The sequence below is a fragment of the Sceloporus undulatus genome, chromosome 5 (assembly GCF_019175285.1).
Source record: "Sceloporus undulatus isolate JIND9_A2432 ecotype Alabama chromosome 5, SceUnd_v1.1, whole genome shotgun sequence".
NCBI lineage: Eukaryota > Metazoa > Chordata > Lepidosauria > Squamata > Phrynosomatidae > Sceloporus > Sceloporus undulatus.
The window spans coordinates 28,496,425-28,514,091 of NC_056526.1; the positions used below are offsets into that span (position 1 = coordinate 28,496,425).

The window sequence follows — 17,667 nt, forward strand, 5'->3', positions numbered from 1 at the left end:
GTGGAGAAGAATTCACCTTCTTTAGCCTACCGTGTTCTTTTTTATGTTGATATTATACCGCCTATCTCAAACTCTACTTTGTACACAGCTGGGGAAGGCATATTAACAATGAACATGGTTGCCCCCATCATGTCTTGTGTAGTTCTTAATAGCCATGTGCTGAAAATGGGGACCATATGAGCAATTCCTTAGGTTTCAAGTGGATAATTTGGTAACTTAGTAAACAAGTAAATGGTTATTATGGTACTGGATCAGCATTGATCACCATCAGTATTGATCTCAAACATGAATAACTTGAACACTTGTTTCCTCCATATTTAAACTGTTCTGTTTTCACCCTTTGCTATAATTCCAGGAATAGCAATAGCAAGTACATTTCTATACCGCTCATCAGTGCACTTAAGCACTCCCTAAGCAGTTTACAATATGGAAACTAGTTGCTTTCAACAAGCTGAATACTCATTTTAATGACCTCAGAAGGATGCCAGGCTGAGTCAACCCTGAGCCCCTGGCTGGTATTGAACTCACAACTTTGTGAGTGAGTGACTGCAGTACAGGCATTTAACCACTGCGCCACCAGGGTAGGCTACATCTATACTACAGAAATAATGCAGCTTGACACTACTTTAACTGCCATGGCTCAATGCTGTTAAATCCTGGGATTTATAGTTTGTTGTGGTACCAGAACACTCCTAACAGAGAAGATGACAATCTCACACCTCAGAGTTCTACAGCATTGAGCCATGGCAGTTAAATCTGTGTCAAATGGCAGTATTTCTGCAGTGCAGATGGAGCCTGAGTCTGAACTTCATGCCTTTTGGAGGATTTGAAGGGTTCTGCATCAAGGTGCTTTTATTTTAAGTGACACAAGAGTGAATATACACTTCTGTTTTGATGATGTGAAGAAATGTAGTTGTTTCTCCTACATGAAAGTAATGCTCACATTTTTTTAAAAAAAATTGCAGATTGAACAGATCAAGCAAGGAACTCCTGGATTACTAAGAGTCACAGCTCATTCGACAGAAGACTCTGGGGTATTTAAAGGGGAATATAACACGGTAAATAATTTGTGTTGATCCTTTTTATTTCAGTTAAATTGCATCAATGATTCAGAGGACTTTACATGCTCAGTTTTCCTTTATAGAGACATAAATTGTCATCTTCTCTCTCTCTGCACACACACTTGTGATATGTGGAGAATATGTGGCCACCATGAATTGGGCTGTATCTTTATTCATAGGATTATTGCAAAATAGCCTGCATATTGCCTGTGGAACACACAGTTTCCACCATGGTGTACAGACATGGTTAGTTCTCTAGGTCAAAGCTGTGTGAATCTGCCCCATATACTCTTCACATAGCAATTAGTTCAGTGAATTCTGGATTCTGATGGATTTATTTGAAATTATCTCAATGCAAAGTAATTAACATTTTGACAAAACATCATAAGTAAACAAAAAGCATCCTTATAATTTCCAAGGTGAAAAATGACTAACACAAAATACTGATGTTCCGCAGGTGTTGTTAGCTATAGGAAGGGATGCTTGCACGAGAAAAATTGGCTTGGAGAAAGTTGGAGTGAAGATCAATGAAAAGTAAGGCTAAATCTCTTGACTGTCTAATTACTGCTTCTGTGTGGTTTGTGTTTTTTGCAACATCAATCTCATAGACTTAAAAGATTTAATTTGCCAGGGAGGCATAAATTTTCTTTCAAACACATTTCTGTTATAGTAAGGAGGAATGCCTTAATATATAGCTTCCCATTACTGAACATGGCAAAAGGGCAAACTCTGCCATAATTGAAATGGTAATGATTAACATTCTGGCCCTCAAAGTGTCTGCATTATTTAATTGTGCCTGTTGCATGGGGAAAAAATCTTTAGTTGCTACTGTGAAAAAAAACAACCTTTGAGTTCCATTCTTTTGCCAGTTTTAATGAAGGAAAGGGTCCCTATCTGTTTAGCAATTACATAAAGAGGAGAATTGGAAAGACATGGCTTCTTTTGTCATAGCACTGCAGAGATGAAGCTTTGGAGACTTCTCCCTTCTACCCATCTGTTAAAGGCAAATAAATCCTGCCATACTGAAGCTAATAAGCACTTCCCTTTATATGTACTTTACTTTTGTGGACTAGTGCCCTGACAGACAAAGTTCTGCTTGACTGATTTGCAAATAAATGAATGTGTTTAGAAAACAAAACAAAACAAAAACCTTCCAGTGCTATCAGAAAACATTTAGTGCTGTACAAAAGTAGACTTAATGACAAAATGGCATCTAGAAAGTTTAAAACCCAGAAAGATGAAAAAGCCTGATCAAAGATGCATGTCTTCAAAAAGGATCTAAAACTTTAATATACGCTAAAGGGAAAGGGAAAGGTTTCTGCTGACATGAATGTCTAGTCGCAATCAACTGTAGGGGGTGGTACTCATCTCTGTTACTAAGCCAAAGGTCCAGCATTGTCTGAAGATTGCTCCTGTGGTCATATGGCCATAAAACAATAGGGAGGATATTCTAAAATGTAGTTTCTGTGATAGAAACATGAAACTAATTTTGAGTGACAGTGGGATGATAGTCAATTGATCATACAACCACAAACAAGATTTCCCAAGATCTTAATTCTTGATTCCAAGAGCACTCACACTTTGTATACGTTTTCTTCAGGAGGAAGACAAGTAAAAGTTCCCAAACAGTAGGCCTGGAACTATTCACTTAATGATATCTTGGACTTTCCAGGTTTCATTGTTAATGTATTATTACTCTTCATTGAGTCTACCACTGCATCAAGGTCTTGGTTTTGCTTGTGCACAGCCTTTCTTGACTCACATTTAACAGAGAAAAAATAATGATCAGTATACTGGTGGTACTATGCCTCAGATATCCTAATGACTTTAACCCAGCATCTTTGTATGGATGTTAAATAATGTAAGGGACAAAGTAATGTCGGAAGCATTCTGCAGGAGAATTGCTTAGGTCCCATCACATAGTAATCCAGTTCTCTTCTCTGCAAGTGATGCAAATACGAGTGCAAGAATTGTAAAATGGGATTTTCAACACCCAGCTCATGCAGATGATCCAGGGAGACACTACGGTCAATAGTATCAAAAACCACTAAGAGAGTAAGGGCCCCAACAGACAGGCCAAAATAAAGCTGCTTCGGGTCACTTTGGAGATATCCTGTTTAAATGACACACACATCTTAAACAGTCAGAAGCTGCGCCAAAGCTGCACTCCAGTCCTTAGGACTGGAATGTGGCTTTGGCGTGGCTTCCGACCTCCTAGGACGCATGCATCGTTTAAAAAACATACTTCCAAAGTGACCCGAAGCAGCTTTATTTTGGCCTGTCTGTTTGGGCCCTAAGAGAAACAGGGTGGGACTCTCTTGGTTCCTCTTCTGAATGAAAGCAACCATCAGGGGTTACCAAGGGTGATTTCAAAGCAAACCTGAGCCCGAAATGGGTAAAAATAAGCAGTTTTTTCTTCCACTAAGAGCAGTGATCCTAGCTCAAAACCTGGATTTTGCCTAATTAAAAACTGCTCAAAACTTGAGAACTCAAGGTCATTAGTGACAAAAATATATTCCTAAATCCATAGGCCAAACATAGAAAGTATGCGCAGAAACCAAGCCTTTACTATAAGCTGCGCCCCCCCCCCCGCACATGCCATATGCAGCTCTGACCAGAACATATGTTGAATAACCCACCCAGATAAATATTTAGACCGACTGAAGTATCCAGACTATTTTCAAAAGGAGTAGTAGTAGTAGTAGTAATAATAATAATAATAATAATAATAATAATAATAATAATAATAATTTTATTTCTTGCCTGCATCTCCATGTGGATTGAGGTGGGGACCAACAGCAGATTAATAGACAAGCTTTTAAAATAAAATCTTTAAAGAACTGACTGGAGATTTTGTACTGTTTGAACTGTATTGTTTTTAAGCGCTTTTATGTTTCAACTGCATTTTATTCTTTTAATGAGTAATATATTTTAATACTGTATCAGCTTAATTCTGTTGAAATGTTCACTTTTGTATGTTGTATTTTTTTAATTGCAAGCTGCTTTGAATTCCAACTTTTAAAAAAGTGGGAAATAATAATAATTATTATATACAATATACATCAGTTACAAACACACAACATCTGTTACAACACACATCAAATTAAAATAACAAATAAGATAAATGCATATTTAAACAAGTCATCAATATTTAATTTTTAAATTTAAATTCACAATTAAAAAAAAACATCTGGATTGGCCTGCTGGAAAATACTAGTCTTTAATGTTATTTTTTTAAAAATTCAAACAGTGTGTTCAGCTGTCAAATGTCACCCAGCAAGTCATTGAACAGTCTTGTGGTGGCTGAAGAAAAAGTCCTCTGGGTGACAGTTGCCAGCTGAGTCCTGTTTGATTGGAGTAAATGTCCCCCAGAGGACCTGAGTGTACAGGGTGGAATATATGGGAGGAGGTGAGCCTGTAGGTAATTTGGACCCAGACCATGTGAGGCTTTAAAGGAAATAACCAACACTTTGTACCTTGCCCAGAAGCTGATTGGCAGCCAGCAGAATGATTTTAATGTTGGTGTGATAATGATCACCCCTAGATGTACTAGCAATTAATCTGGCTGTCCTGTTTTGAACTAATTGAAGTTTCTGAACTAGGTGTAGAGGTAGTCCAATGCACAACACATTGCAAAAGTCCAGACTATGTACCTATGATATCACTATAATAATCCAAATGTGAGATCATCAAAGCATGAGTGGAGCTGTAAGACTGTCTTTGTCCAGATAGAGTCATAATTGGTATATCAGTGAAAGACATTCCCAATGCCAGTGCATTTCTCCCTTATTTTTTGATATGACCAAAAAAAAAAAAAAAAAACCAAAACAAAAAAAAAACACACACATAAAAAACAAAAAAACAAAAACCCACCCAAAAACTGAAGTGCAAGAGGAGCAAACAGGAGAAGGTTACAGGAACCTGCAAATAGTTCACTTAGTTTAAATTGCAAAGCCTAGTGTATACAGGAATTACATAGTTTCTTCCCCAGATTTTTAACAACATTTTGATATTTTCAATTCATAACCTATAATTCATATGATATCATCTCTCTTTCTTTCTCTCTCTCTCTCTCTCTCTCTCTCTTCACCTCTGTTATGCAAATTTGTAGAACAGGAAAAATCCCTGTCAATGATGAGGAACAAACTAATGTGCCATATATTTATGCCATTGGCGATGTGTTGGAAGACAAACTAGAGCTCACACCAGTGGCAATTCAAGCGGGTAGGCTGTTAGTACAGAGACTTTATGGGGGAGGAAAGACAAAGGTAAGGAAGCTATAATCATTGGGATTGTTTCTACTGGTTAATGGATGCTAATTGATAAATCATATTTGTACAGCAGTTAAACCAGTGCTTCTGAAGCTAAAAATAATAATGATTAAAAATCATTACCGTAGCTTCTCCAAACTCTGTTTAAAACAGTGTTTGCATTATAACTCGCAAAAAGTAGCTATGTTGTTTCTGGGAGTTGTCATCCAAAAATGGAATATTTCTAAGCTCTGGTTTTAAGTTGAGGCACTTGTGTGTTGCAAATGTTATCTTAGACCTTTCTTCCCCAACCTGGGTCACTTCTGGTGCTTTGATCTGCAACTAGCCATCAGCCCCCGGCAATGTGGTCAGTGGTCAGGGATGACAGGATTTGCCTGAAATATCTGGAAGGATCCAGGTTGGGAAAGCTGGATTTAGCCCAGGGGATGATTAATAATTGTGGGCTAGAGGGCTATATACCATATATACTCAACTATAAGTTGAGGAATTTATGCCCAAAAATTGACCCTAAATCTGGGGTTGACTTATATAGGGTCAATACAGTCGCCATGGGTTGAGCTGGATGGCAGTTAACAACAACAGCAAAACAACAGTGATACTGCTTATAAAAAAAGCAGTCCCCATGTCCCATTCTCCATGCCTCAGCAGTGATTGCTAAAAGAGCTGCAAGGTAGGAGTGTGTGTGTGTGTTTGTGTGTGTGTGTGTGTGGGGGGGGTGATGCTCTTCTCAATCCGAATTTAAAGCCTTTGCTTCTCCTCCTCCCCCTCCTCACATTTCTTATGACCACCAAACGCCCCTTTTCCCCTCTACTTGCAAAGTGATCTTAAAACATTCTGTCTCCTAAATTCTACCCTTGACTTATCCATGAGTCATATCAAAATCCATCATTTTGGCCCTTCAACTTATACATGAGGTTGACTTGTACACGAGTATATGTGGTAGATGCTTTACACCCTTCTACACCCACCTGTGTATAATCCCTTGGAGGTTGGGGGTAGTTGTGTTGAATTTTGAACCCACCTCTGCCTTAGGAGTATATATGGAAAGAGAGTTAGTGCTTGCCTCTATATTGCTTATAGGTATTACAAAATGTACTAAATATATGGTATTTTCCATAAAAATAGTTGCCCTATTAATTGAAAGGAACAGGGTTTTTTTGTCAGTGAAAGTTGCATCTTATCCAGCCATTTTGTTAATTAAATACCAAATAATAGTTATCACCAAATGCTGTCATGGCCCCTAAATTTGAAAGAGCACCTGCTTCTGATACTTGCTGCACTGAAAGGAGTTTCCCTAAGGCAGAGTGAACAGTGGGTGGGAAACTTACAAACTCCCATCCTCTAATCAGTTTTGGTTGGATCTAATGGCAGAACACCAACTATCTCCACCCAGTCAAAATAATGTAAAGTGCTTCCACACTCCAGCCCACACACTCTTGTTTGCACCATGGATACCTGAGACTATGAGAGCTTCTCTTGTATTTTTGTATTCCTGTGTAGAATATGGATTAAACATGTTCAGCTCTGCTGTCATTACTATTACAGTACTATCACTATCACTACTTATTCTTGTCTCAGTGGAACACAAGAGATGGAGGACAGCAGTCTGTAGACAATAACTTTCTCTACTCTTGTTGGATTTCCTTGCTATTTAGAACCTTAGAATCCTGTATATAAGGGATAAAAATTTCTTGTATAGAAGCTTTTGTGAAATGTCAGCTTGATACTATTATTATATATTTTTTTCTTGACAGTGTGATTATGTGAATGTTCCCACCACAGTATTCACACCTATGGAATATGGTGCTTGTGGTTATTCTGAAGAAAAAGCAATAGAGAAATTTGGAGAGAAAAATATTGAGGTACAGTTGGCCCTTCTTATACACGGATTTTTTATACACGGATTTAAGCATACACGGTTTGAAAATGTTCCAAAAAAGTATAAATTTACCTTGATGTTCCATTTTTTATTAGGGACACCATTTTGCTATGTCATTATACTTAATGGGACTTGAGCATACACGGATTTTGTTATACACGGGGGATCTTGGAACCAAACCCCAGCGTATAACAAGGATCCACTGTACTTCGGTGTTTGTTTTTTTAAAAAAGCATTCCTTTCAAAATATGGCTTATGGTACTTTATCAGAGCCTCATATTTTTTATCATAGATTCCAATTCCATGGGGGGGGGGGGGGGAGGAAGGAATGCTACCTAGTCCGCACTAAAGGTTGTTTTGCAGTCACAGGGCACATGATTGTCATATTTCCCAGCAAACATGTCTGCCTGATTTGCAGAGCCACATGGTGGAAAGTCCTAAAAAGAAGGGTGTGTGTGTGTGTGAGAGAGAGAGAGAGAGAGAGAAATTCAAACTTTATGTGTTTGCTGAAGGCATCAGTGTAATTGTGGGTAGGTATAATATACTTGCTAAATACAGTATAATAATAAAGCTCTGTTGAACTAAACTGCTAGCTGTATCTTTGGCCAGTGCTGTAGCACTCAGGAAACAGTGCACCCTGGACCACTATATATGGTTTAGTGATTAAGACTGAACGTTGCTATATAGACTTAGACAGTTGGTAATATTGCTCTAACACATAACAAAATCCAGAGCTTGGAAGTAGCATGTTACAGCTAATGGCATTAACTGTAGCACATTTTGTTGTGTGGTAATGAGGGAATAACAGTTTATTTTGCAAAAATCATAATTATAGGCGGCATGGTGGTCTATTTATTCAGTGGGTTACATTTACCCATTACTTTTACTTACAACATTTCTGTGACCCCCCCCCCCCCCCAAAAATATTTGGGGATATTTTGAGGACATATTTTTTCAACTTTGAAGGCACTTTCTTTCTTTTTATAAAATGTATTATTTTTTATAAGAGTATCAAAAAAGAAATGGATTACAGAAGTAAGTAAAACAAGATTTTATGCCATTAATGGTAATGTGTTGCTTTTCACTAAGGTACATAACAAATAACTGTACTTTCTGAAGAACTTGGAACAATAATTCAGGACTGAGAGAAACATAGATGTATTCTTTATGCATCCCCACCTCTTGGTAACCATCTCATCTCAGTAAGAATAGTGGCCTATTCTGGATGATCTTAAATGTCTTCCCTGAGTGTGGGGATTATGGTATATGATGCAGTAGCCTTGCTGATACTCAAGAGATTTAGGTTTATGGAATACCTGGATGAGAAAATGCTTGGGGATCTGTGTAATGCCCCCTTGAGTTCTTTCATAAAAGAAAACTGGAAGTGAAATGTAATAAAATAGGTAAAAGTGTTCCTATCTTCTGCTGAGAAGTCCTTCTCTGCCGTTGTTCCTAAATTAAAGTTAAAAGTGGTACTTAATTTTAAATCTTGTCCTTTAGTGTTCAGGACTAGTTTGTGCAACTCACGAGTAGTTTTGGCATCTTTCTCTCACTTTATAGTTAGGATTTTACTTTTTACAATATTATTGTATTGCAGTTTGCATTTTTTATTATATTTTTATTCCAAAAATTATAAAATGGATAGACACATAATATACATAGCATACATAACACACTTCTATTGAGGCACAAGAAAACACAAAAAGGACACACACACAACCCCTCATACATATTATGCAACCTCTTTACCAGATTGCACTCTGTTATCAGGCCCACAATGTGCAATCCACACCCTCACAATAAGACATCTCCACATAAGCCCCCCTCACCTCTAGTGACCTCAATTAAACATTAAACCAATAAACCAGTAAGACAAAACAACCATAGAATTATACCATTCATCTAACATTCGTTACTTCCTTGTTTGCATCTTTAGTATTTTCATTTAATTTTCTCTTTTTAATAAAGATTATCTAAAAAACAAACAAACCATCAAACCTAAGGTGTCGTTTGTAATTTTGACAGACTGTACTCCAGCTAGAAAACTCTGGTCGGTGGGTGGTTTTTAAAAAAGTGAAAAAATATATTTCAGGAGCTGAGATATTTCAGGAGCTGAGACACTTCACTTTGTAGTGATACATGTCATTATTGCATTCCTAGGTTTACCACAGTTACTTCTGGCCATTAGAATGGACTGTCCCATCCCGGGACAACAACAAATGCTATGCAAAGATCATCTGCTCTATTCCAGAGAAGGTAATTATGACATGCATCCAGAATTGAATATAGTTTTTCCCAGCATCATCCCCATCTTTGAGAATATTTTTGTTCTTCATTTTGTGTACACCAACTGATTATATATTTTGTGTGTGTGCATATGTACTCACACCCACACATGCACACCGTGTGTGTGTATTGGGTGGTGCATTGCATATATATTCAAATATCTGGGGTGCTGTGTCACCTTCAGATATCTAATTGATAATAACAATGTAAAACTTCACTTTGATTTTAGATAAAGGTTCTTCCTTTAATAGATACAAATGTTACCTTGGAAATATTAGCTAGAAACCACCCACAAACTCAATTCTCAATTACATTGTCTTTGCAACTGTATAATAATACCTTAGCTAGACTTCACAGTCCTTAAGTAGCATTCTCTTTTAACTTCCATGAAGATAATATCTGTTTACTAGGCACTGATGCCATCATTTTCATGTCCTAATAATGCCTGGAATTTATGGGAAAAGACAGACCCATTTCAGACTTGTGCTCATTTCAGACTGTTTTTGAAATCCAGAAGCCTCACAACAGCAGTTTGAAATAGGACACAAGAATCTCACGTTTAAAGAGAAAAAGTAAAGTATCCCTTCTTAATCTCTTTGGATCATGTTTAGGGCTTCCATGTTGCTTATTTTCTTAATTAAAATTTGATTAGCTATTGCCTTCTTTAACCATTTGTCTCAAATCTAGACCCCTGAATTGGGAGTATTGGCTTCTGGGATATGCAACTATGCAAAATCTGAATACCTAAGAAGCATGGGCTGTGGTGAACCATACAAATGGTTTCTTTAGTCTGTGCCCATTGTCCTATGGCTAGGGGCTATTTTCAGACTGTGTTATTAAACACAGAAGGCCAAATGCTTAAGTAGCATTAATGTGCACAGGTCTGTTAAAGTGAACTTGGCATTACAGGTTTTCTCAGGAACCTTTCCTATAGAATTAGACTGTATAAATTGTTAACAATAGGAGTCATGAGCCCATAATAATAAGGTTGTAAACATTTGGAAAGCATTTGAACATGCATTTTAATCTGCATTCCCAACATTGGGGAATTAGTCTGTTGCTTTCTCATTGACATTATGCTAAATACAATGTCCATACACTTGGGACATGGAAGTTTGTGTGGATGTGGTTGGATCCTCCCTGCTATGCAGATGAATTCTAGTAGTCCTTTTGCTTCGAAACAGCTCTGCTGTTCAAAGTCATTCACCCTAAAAAGAGGCAGTTCTAAGGCAGCGAGTTTCTAAACAGCACCATCTGAGATTGGGGGGTCCTGGCCAGAGCTTGGAAAAATTACTGCTTTGGATATTCCCTGAATCCCCAGTCAACATGGTTAGTAACTTTTCCAAATTCTTTACCTGCCATACCCAAAAACAAGGCTAGGCTACATCCTTTCTCTTTAACATTAATTTTCTGTGTGAGGAAAATACTTTATGTAGAAGAGTATTCACCCTTTTATGCCCCTATTAGCAGTCAGAAGTGTATGGGCAAGAAACAGGTCATCACATCAAAGAGGCAGATGGTGAGCATGAGACTTGGATTATATTAGAATGTTTCCTAAATGAGTGACTCTGCTCAGTGATGTAGAGTTTATGCCCATTATTGTTAATAAGGCAAAACAACAGAATGTGTACACAACCCAGCTCATTTCAAGGTGCAGGGCAAGTAGGTCAAATTATTTTGGTACCTTGGACAGACACCTCATTCTGCCTAATAGTGAAGCTGGCCTAGTATCTTGTGTTTTTGTTTTAAGTAAAATGATCTTACAGTGACTAAACAAGAAAGCATGCTATGAGTGTTGCATACAATAACATTCTATATGCTATATGCACACATACAGTGGTACCCCGGGTTACGAATTTAATTCGTTCCGCGGCGCCGTTCGTAACCCGAAAGATTTCGCAACCCGAAAAAGCCATAGCCGCTAGCGCTGGAAAGCCGCGATTTCGTGCGAAAAAGCGCCGAAAAGCACCAAAAATTTTTTCGTAAGCCAAAAAAAAAAGTAACCCGGAACAGTTTTTTCCTATCTAATTTTTTCGTATCCCGGAAATTTCGTAACGCGGTCATTTCGTATCCCGGGGTACCACTGTACTTTTGAAAGTAAGTTCCATTTAACTCTCTGAGGCTTATTTACACAGAAAAGCATAGTTTTGCGCCATAAGCACAAAACAGTATTAAGCATAGCAGTCGCCCCCCCCCCCCCCGCCTTTCTTCATTTGATGGAAGAACTTTTGTCCAAGTTGTGGACAAAATTTGAAGCAAGTTAGGATTTGGTATTATACCTAAAACACCTCAAAGTTAATTTTGGAAACCAGAATTTTTATGTGTGGAATACTGTATGTACTCATCTATAAATCTAAAAATTTATGCCCCAAAATTGACCCCAAAATACCAGGTTGACTTATTTATGTGTCACTATGGAAATGTGATAGCAGCTCTTTCAGATTTCCCCATGTGGTGAGGAGAGGACTTTATTTCTCCCTGGAGCCATGCAGAAAGAGTCCTGGGTAATTGATTGATATTGCTGTTTGTTTAAGAGTCCATCTCCTTCCCACCCATCTGGCAGAAACGAAATCTGAAACGATGAAGCTAAAAGATTCAATGAGAGTCTCTCTTGCCATAAGCACAACATATACACACTGAAGGAGTCTCCAAGTTTTACCCTCAATCTATCCAGGGGTCATGGCAAAATCCATAATTTTGGCCTCAAAAACTGAGGTTAATTTATAGTTATAATAATAATAATAAAATTTTTATTTTTATCCCGCCCTTCCAGGGATCAGGGCGGCTAACAACAAGATTAAATTACATACAGTGCAGGAAAAGTTAAAACCATAAAACACAATAACAAATAAAAATCCCCTATAGCCCAACCTCATGGCCACGGAAGAGGAGGGAGGCCCACAGGATATTTATTCGGGGAATGCCTGCTGGAATAGGAAGGTTTTGAGATCCTTCCTAAATTGGGCCAGGGTGGTAGATGAGCGGAGCTCAGTGGGCAGCTTATTCCAAAGGGCTGGGGCAGCTATGGAAAAAGTCCTCCGCGAGGTGGAGGCTAATCTGGCCCCAGGCACCTTCAGTAGTTGCTGCCCAGACGTTCTGAGGGTGCGAGGCGGAATGTACGGGGAGAGACGGTCCGTTAGGTATCCTGGGCCCAAGCCATTTAGGGCTTTATAGGTAATAACCAACGCCTTATATTGAGCTCGGAAGCGAATGGGCAGCCAATGGAGGTCCCTAAGAACCGGTGTTATATGGCTGGTCCTGGGAGCACCAGTGACCAGCCGGGCCGCCATATTCTGCACCATTTGTAGCTTCCGAGTTTGGTATAAGGGTTGCCCCATGTAGAGTACGTTGCAGAAATCCAATCTCGAGGTTACCAGAGCATGTACAACAGTTTCTAGGTCCCTCTGGGCCAGATATGGGCGCAGCTGGCGGATCAGCCGAAGCTGATAACAGGTGCTCTTGACCGTCGCATTCACCTGAGCAGTCAGGTGAAGCGACGAGTCAAGAAGCACCCCCAGACTGCGCACGGAGTCCTTCACAGGGAGCGTGAGCCCGTTCAGGACAGGTGGAACCACCGCCATTCCTGGACCAGGAGAACCTATCACTAGTACCTCCGTTTTCTCTGGATTCAATTTGAGTCGGTTTTCCCTCATCCAGCCCATTACTGACTCCAGACAGGCCGCGAGAGGAGAGACGCCATCCCCAGTCACTGCATCAGTCGGAGACATAGAGAAAATGATTTGGGTGTCATCAGCGTACTGATAACCCCGCGCCCCATGTCTCCGGATGATTTCTCCCAGCGGTTTCATGTAAATGTTAAATAGCATGGGAGACAGAATGGCCCCTTGAGGGACCCCAGTTTTAAGGGGCCTCTCGTCGGAGCACACGTCTCCCAGCTGCACCATCTGGGACCTCCCGGAGAGGTAGGAACGGAAGTTGAGTATATACAGTACTTCTTACTAACAGAGGGAATGGTTAATTAAATGTGCTAATTTTTAATAAGTTTGTTGTTGTTTTTAATCAGACTTGATTTAATTTCCATTTTATTCTGTTAGGTGTAAAATTAAAACAAGAACAACAGTGTTGCCAACAAGCCTGGAAGATAATTCCCGGAAATGTTTGTCCAAAACCCGCTGAATTCCCCCCAGATCACACGGAATATTCAGTCACAATTCCCAGAAAATTCCCATAATGTTAAAATGGCGGATGTTTTGCAAATAAATGTAAACACAATTGAATAAAAATAATTATAACTTATTTCAACTCTCAAAATCACCATTGAACCAAACAAAGAATCTTTCAGTCCTTTTAAGATATTTATTTTGGCATGAAGGGGGTTCAGGAAGCTTTGTGCCAAATAGAAATGTGTTAGGCTGCAACCGCAATGCAGAAATAAATCCAGTTTGACACCCATTTAATTGCCCTGGCTCAGTACTAGGGAATCCTGGGAATTCTAGTTTTCTGAGACATTTAACCTTCTCTCTCTGCAAACTGGTGTGACAACAAACTACAATTCCCAGGATTTCATAGCACTGGGCCATGGCAGTAAAAACGGTATGAAACTGGATTGTCTCTGGAGTGAAGATGCAGCCTGAGTTAGGTCCAAGACACACTGCAGAAATAGTTCAAGACCACTTTAGGTGCCCTGGCTCAGTGCTATGGAATCTTGGGAATTGTCTCTGGAGTGAAGATGCAGCCTGAGTTGGGTCCAAGACACACTGCAGAAATAATCCAGTTTGAGACTGCTTTAACTGCCCTGGCTCAGTGCTAGGGAACCCTGGGAAGTGTAATTTTGTGAGACATTGAGCCTTCTTTATCAAAAAGAGCTCTGGTGCCACAACAAACTACAATTCCCAGGATTCCCTAGCACTGAGCCAGGAGAGTTAAAGCGGTCACAAACTGGATTATTTCTGCAGTGTTTTGGACCTTCGTTATTAAAAATGCTCAAGGTCTAATCCATACTGCAGAAATAATCCAGTTTGAGACCGCTTTAACTGCCCTGGCTCAGTGCTAGGGAACTCTGGGAATTGTAGTTTCGTGAGAAAGAGCTCTGGTGCCATAATGAACTACAGCTCCCATGCATCTGAGGAAATACGCTTAAGTCTAGGAAAGCTCATGCTACCAACTTTTTTTTCAGTGAGACTCAAAGGTGCTACAAGATCTATCTCTCTATCATCATCACCATTATTATTATTATTATTAAATCCAAATGCAGCTGAAGAACTGGACTTAAACTGGCAACACTGATATCCTGTAGACTCATTCTCTGGGGCTGTGATATGGAAGCGTGGAGGCAATTCCCTTGTCAAACCAGGGAATCCTGGGAATTGTAGTTTCTTGTGACATGTTGAGACACTGCTTTTACCGGCAGCCAGGGCTCCATGCATGAAATCCTGGGCTTGGTGGTTTGTTGTGCCCAGAATCCCATCATCGCAGGGAGCCTTGCAGTTAGAAGCAGTGCCAAACTGGATTATTTCTGCAATATGGATGGCAATGGAAAAGAGAACGAAAAGAGAGCCACAAAACAAAATTCTTGGAAGACAGGGCAGGGATGCCAACTGACCAGGTGCTCTGCCCATGCTCAGAGGCAGATTTAATCACTAACACACACTCAGGGACATCACATTCACATCACACAACCCAAATGGTCCACATCACAGTACAACAACGACCCTGAGAGGTAGGCTTGGGGCACTCTGCCCAAGCTCAGGAATTCAGAAATTCAAATGTCACTCTCAGGCACACACAGAAGTCCACAACATCAAGCCATGATACCATTATCAGGAATTGCCTTTGTGTGCCTGAAAACTTATGTCTTACTTGGAAATCCAAGGCAATTTAGAAGCCAGCCAAGCTCCCTCACTCCCTGCCTCTCTCCAGCACCGCAGCCACTGTGCTTTGCCCCTGGAGCCTGAGAATGCCTGAGGGGGGGGGCAATCACTGTCCTCTCTCTGATTAGCTGAACTATTCCTCCAAACAGTTGGGGTTGGTTGGGCTTGCTCCCTCCTGGCTCTCAGAGGGAGTCATTAGAGAGAGAGAGAGAGAGAGAGAGGTTTTTCTCCAGCCCTCTTGGGGGTTAGAGAAAGGGTTGGTTGCTCTGCTGCCAGCCTCCCTCTCAGGCTGGAGCTGAAATGGGCCAAAGTCGCTGAAAAGGCACTGAAAAAGAGCTAGGCGCGAAAATCACACGAAAAGCTCTGAAAAGTCCCCGTTTTCGTGTGAAAGTCGCGAAATTGGCAACACTGAAGAACAATGTAAATATTAACATATAAATTCTGTATTTAGGGCAAGAAATGCCTATTCTTTTGCAATTCTTTGTTGTACATTCAATCCTTGGAATTTATCCCAATCAAATTAAAACATGTTCCTTGTGCAGATATCCAATTAGAAAAATTGGACTGGAAAGAGATCAGTGACAGTTCTTTTAAGACTAAGTAAATCCTTAGATAATCTGAAGAAAATAATTATTTCAGACTGTCTTAATAGGGCTGTTCTTGTTTGTTGTTCTTCTTTAGGAGCGTGTTATTGGCTTCCACGTGCTTGCTCCAAATGCTGGAGAAATCACTCAAGGTTTTGCAGCAGCCATAAAATGCGGAATGACAAAAAAAGTATTAGACAGTACAATAGGAATCCATCCAGTTTGTGCAGAGGTATGTATGAGACATGAGTTTGCAAAATGTTGTCTAGTTCTTTCTCATCAATTTAATTTCTAGTGTTCTAAAACTGGAGTAGTTGTTTCCAAGGTATCCATACTCTGTGTATTGATTCACATGTTCCAGCCCTGCTGTTTAAAATAGATCTAGTAAGTGGAGGCATATTAAGTACAGTAGGCCCTTGGTATCTGCTGAGAATTTGGTTCCAGAACACTCTACCCCCACTCCCAGAGATGCCAAAATATGTGGATGCTGAAATCGCAATAAATACAGTGGCATAGTAAATTGGTGTCCCATTTATAAAATCAATGGTTTGTTTTTTTGGAATTTATATTTTATTCAGCATATTTTCAAGCCATGGATGATTGCATCCATGGATAAAGAATCCGTAGATATGGAGGGCCTATTGTATTAAGTATATTTCTCCTTTTACTTTTTGTTTGTCTGCAGTCTGAGTCCACAGATGCATAAGCCTGGCTGCTCTTTCTGTACCCCTAAAGCTGGTAGCTCTCCTTTCTCCCAGTGGCAATTCCTATGTCAGTGAGGCACCAAGTTCCCACTCCAGGGTTAAGGGCGCTATCCAAGGTATTGAACCTTGTCACCAACATAGCTTCAGTCTCTTAAATAGATCCTTTAAAGTTCAGCTCCTGGAGCAGCTTCTCCACTGTATTGATGTCAAAGCTGACACTGCCCCCCTTGGCTTTTCTCTGTAGCTGGCTGATCAGCTAGGTTGTGAGGAGGGAGGAACATTGTTCCTCAGGCTTATGCTATTTTCCCAGAAGTACCAGTAGAAGAACTATAATATTAGCATCAATTGTTGCAAGATGGGCAAGGTTTCTATTTCCATCAAAGCACTGCTTTCCCACATGCTTAGCAGGCAATGAGTCCTCTTTGTTAAAAGTAACTTCATTAGTCATTATTTTGTATGTATGAAGAGGCAAAAATGCCAAGTGATATTACTTCTATTTTTTTTAGCATCAACAGTGTCCATATTCCAGTTTTCTTTATAAATTGTACTCATTACTTCAAAACAATACTTTTGGGGAGGGAGTTTTGGCCATTGTTGTATTTTCAGTTGATTTCTTTTTTCAAAAGCAATCTGCCAGCAGTGCATTATATTATTGGTAATGGATGAGACGTTACTTTCCAAATAGCAATAGTAACTCATGGCAGCAAGCACTTTTGTTTCAGAGAAACACTATTGTATTATTTTTAAATGTTAAAATTCAAAATAATATTTTAGGTTCTACATAATGTGTGCTCTAGTGCTGTCATTCAGGAGGTGCAGCAGAGAATACTAAGTATCTCATCAAATTATAAATCCCAAAATTCTATAGCACAGAATCCTGGCAGATTCCATAGTACAGAATTCTAATTTCCTTTGAAGAAGATCAAGCAGGCATTAGGCTCTGACATATTTACATGTATGGTAAATAAAACCATCTATGCTTGTATTACCACAACCTTGGAAGGCAAAGCTTAGTCATGATTTTTGAGAAGTATTTATGTGAGTAACACCC

General features: G+C 39.5%; 1 protein-coding gene across 2 annotated transcripts in view; it reads left to right on the forward strand.

The window, feature by feature from the left end:
• The window catches only part of TXNRD1 (thioredoxin reductase 1), a 170,157-nt gene that overhangs the window by 145,152 nt on the left and 7,338 nt on the right, over window positions 1-17,667 (forward strand). For both annotated transcript variants that reach the window (XM_042469798.1, XM_042469797.1), the window contains exons 8-13: window positions 966-1,058; window positions 1,519-1,595; window positions 5,173-5,329; window positions 7,087-7,194; window positions 9,372-9,467; window positions 16,010-16,144. In XM_042469798.1, the coding sequence (XP_042325732.1) occupies window positions 966-1,058; window positions 1,519-1,595; window positions 5,173-5,329; window positions 7,087-7,194; window positions 9,372-9,467; window positions 16,010-16,144 (666 nt within the window). The remainder of the gene's footprint in view (window positions 1-965; window positions 1,059-1,518; window positions 1,596-5,172; window positions 5,330-7,086; window positions 7,195-9,371; window positions 9,468-16,009; window positions 16,145-17,667) is intronic.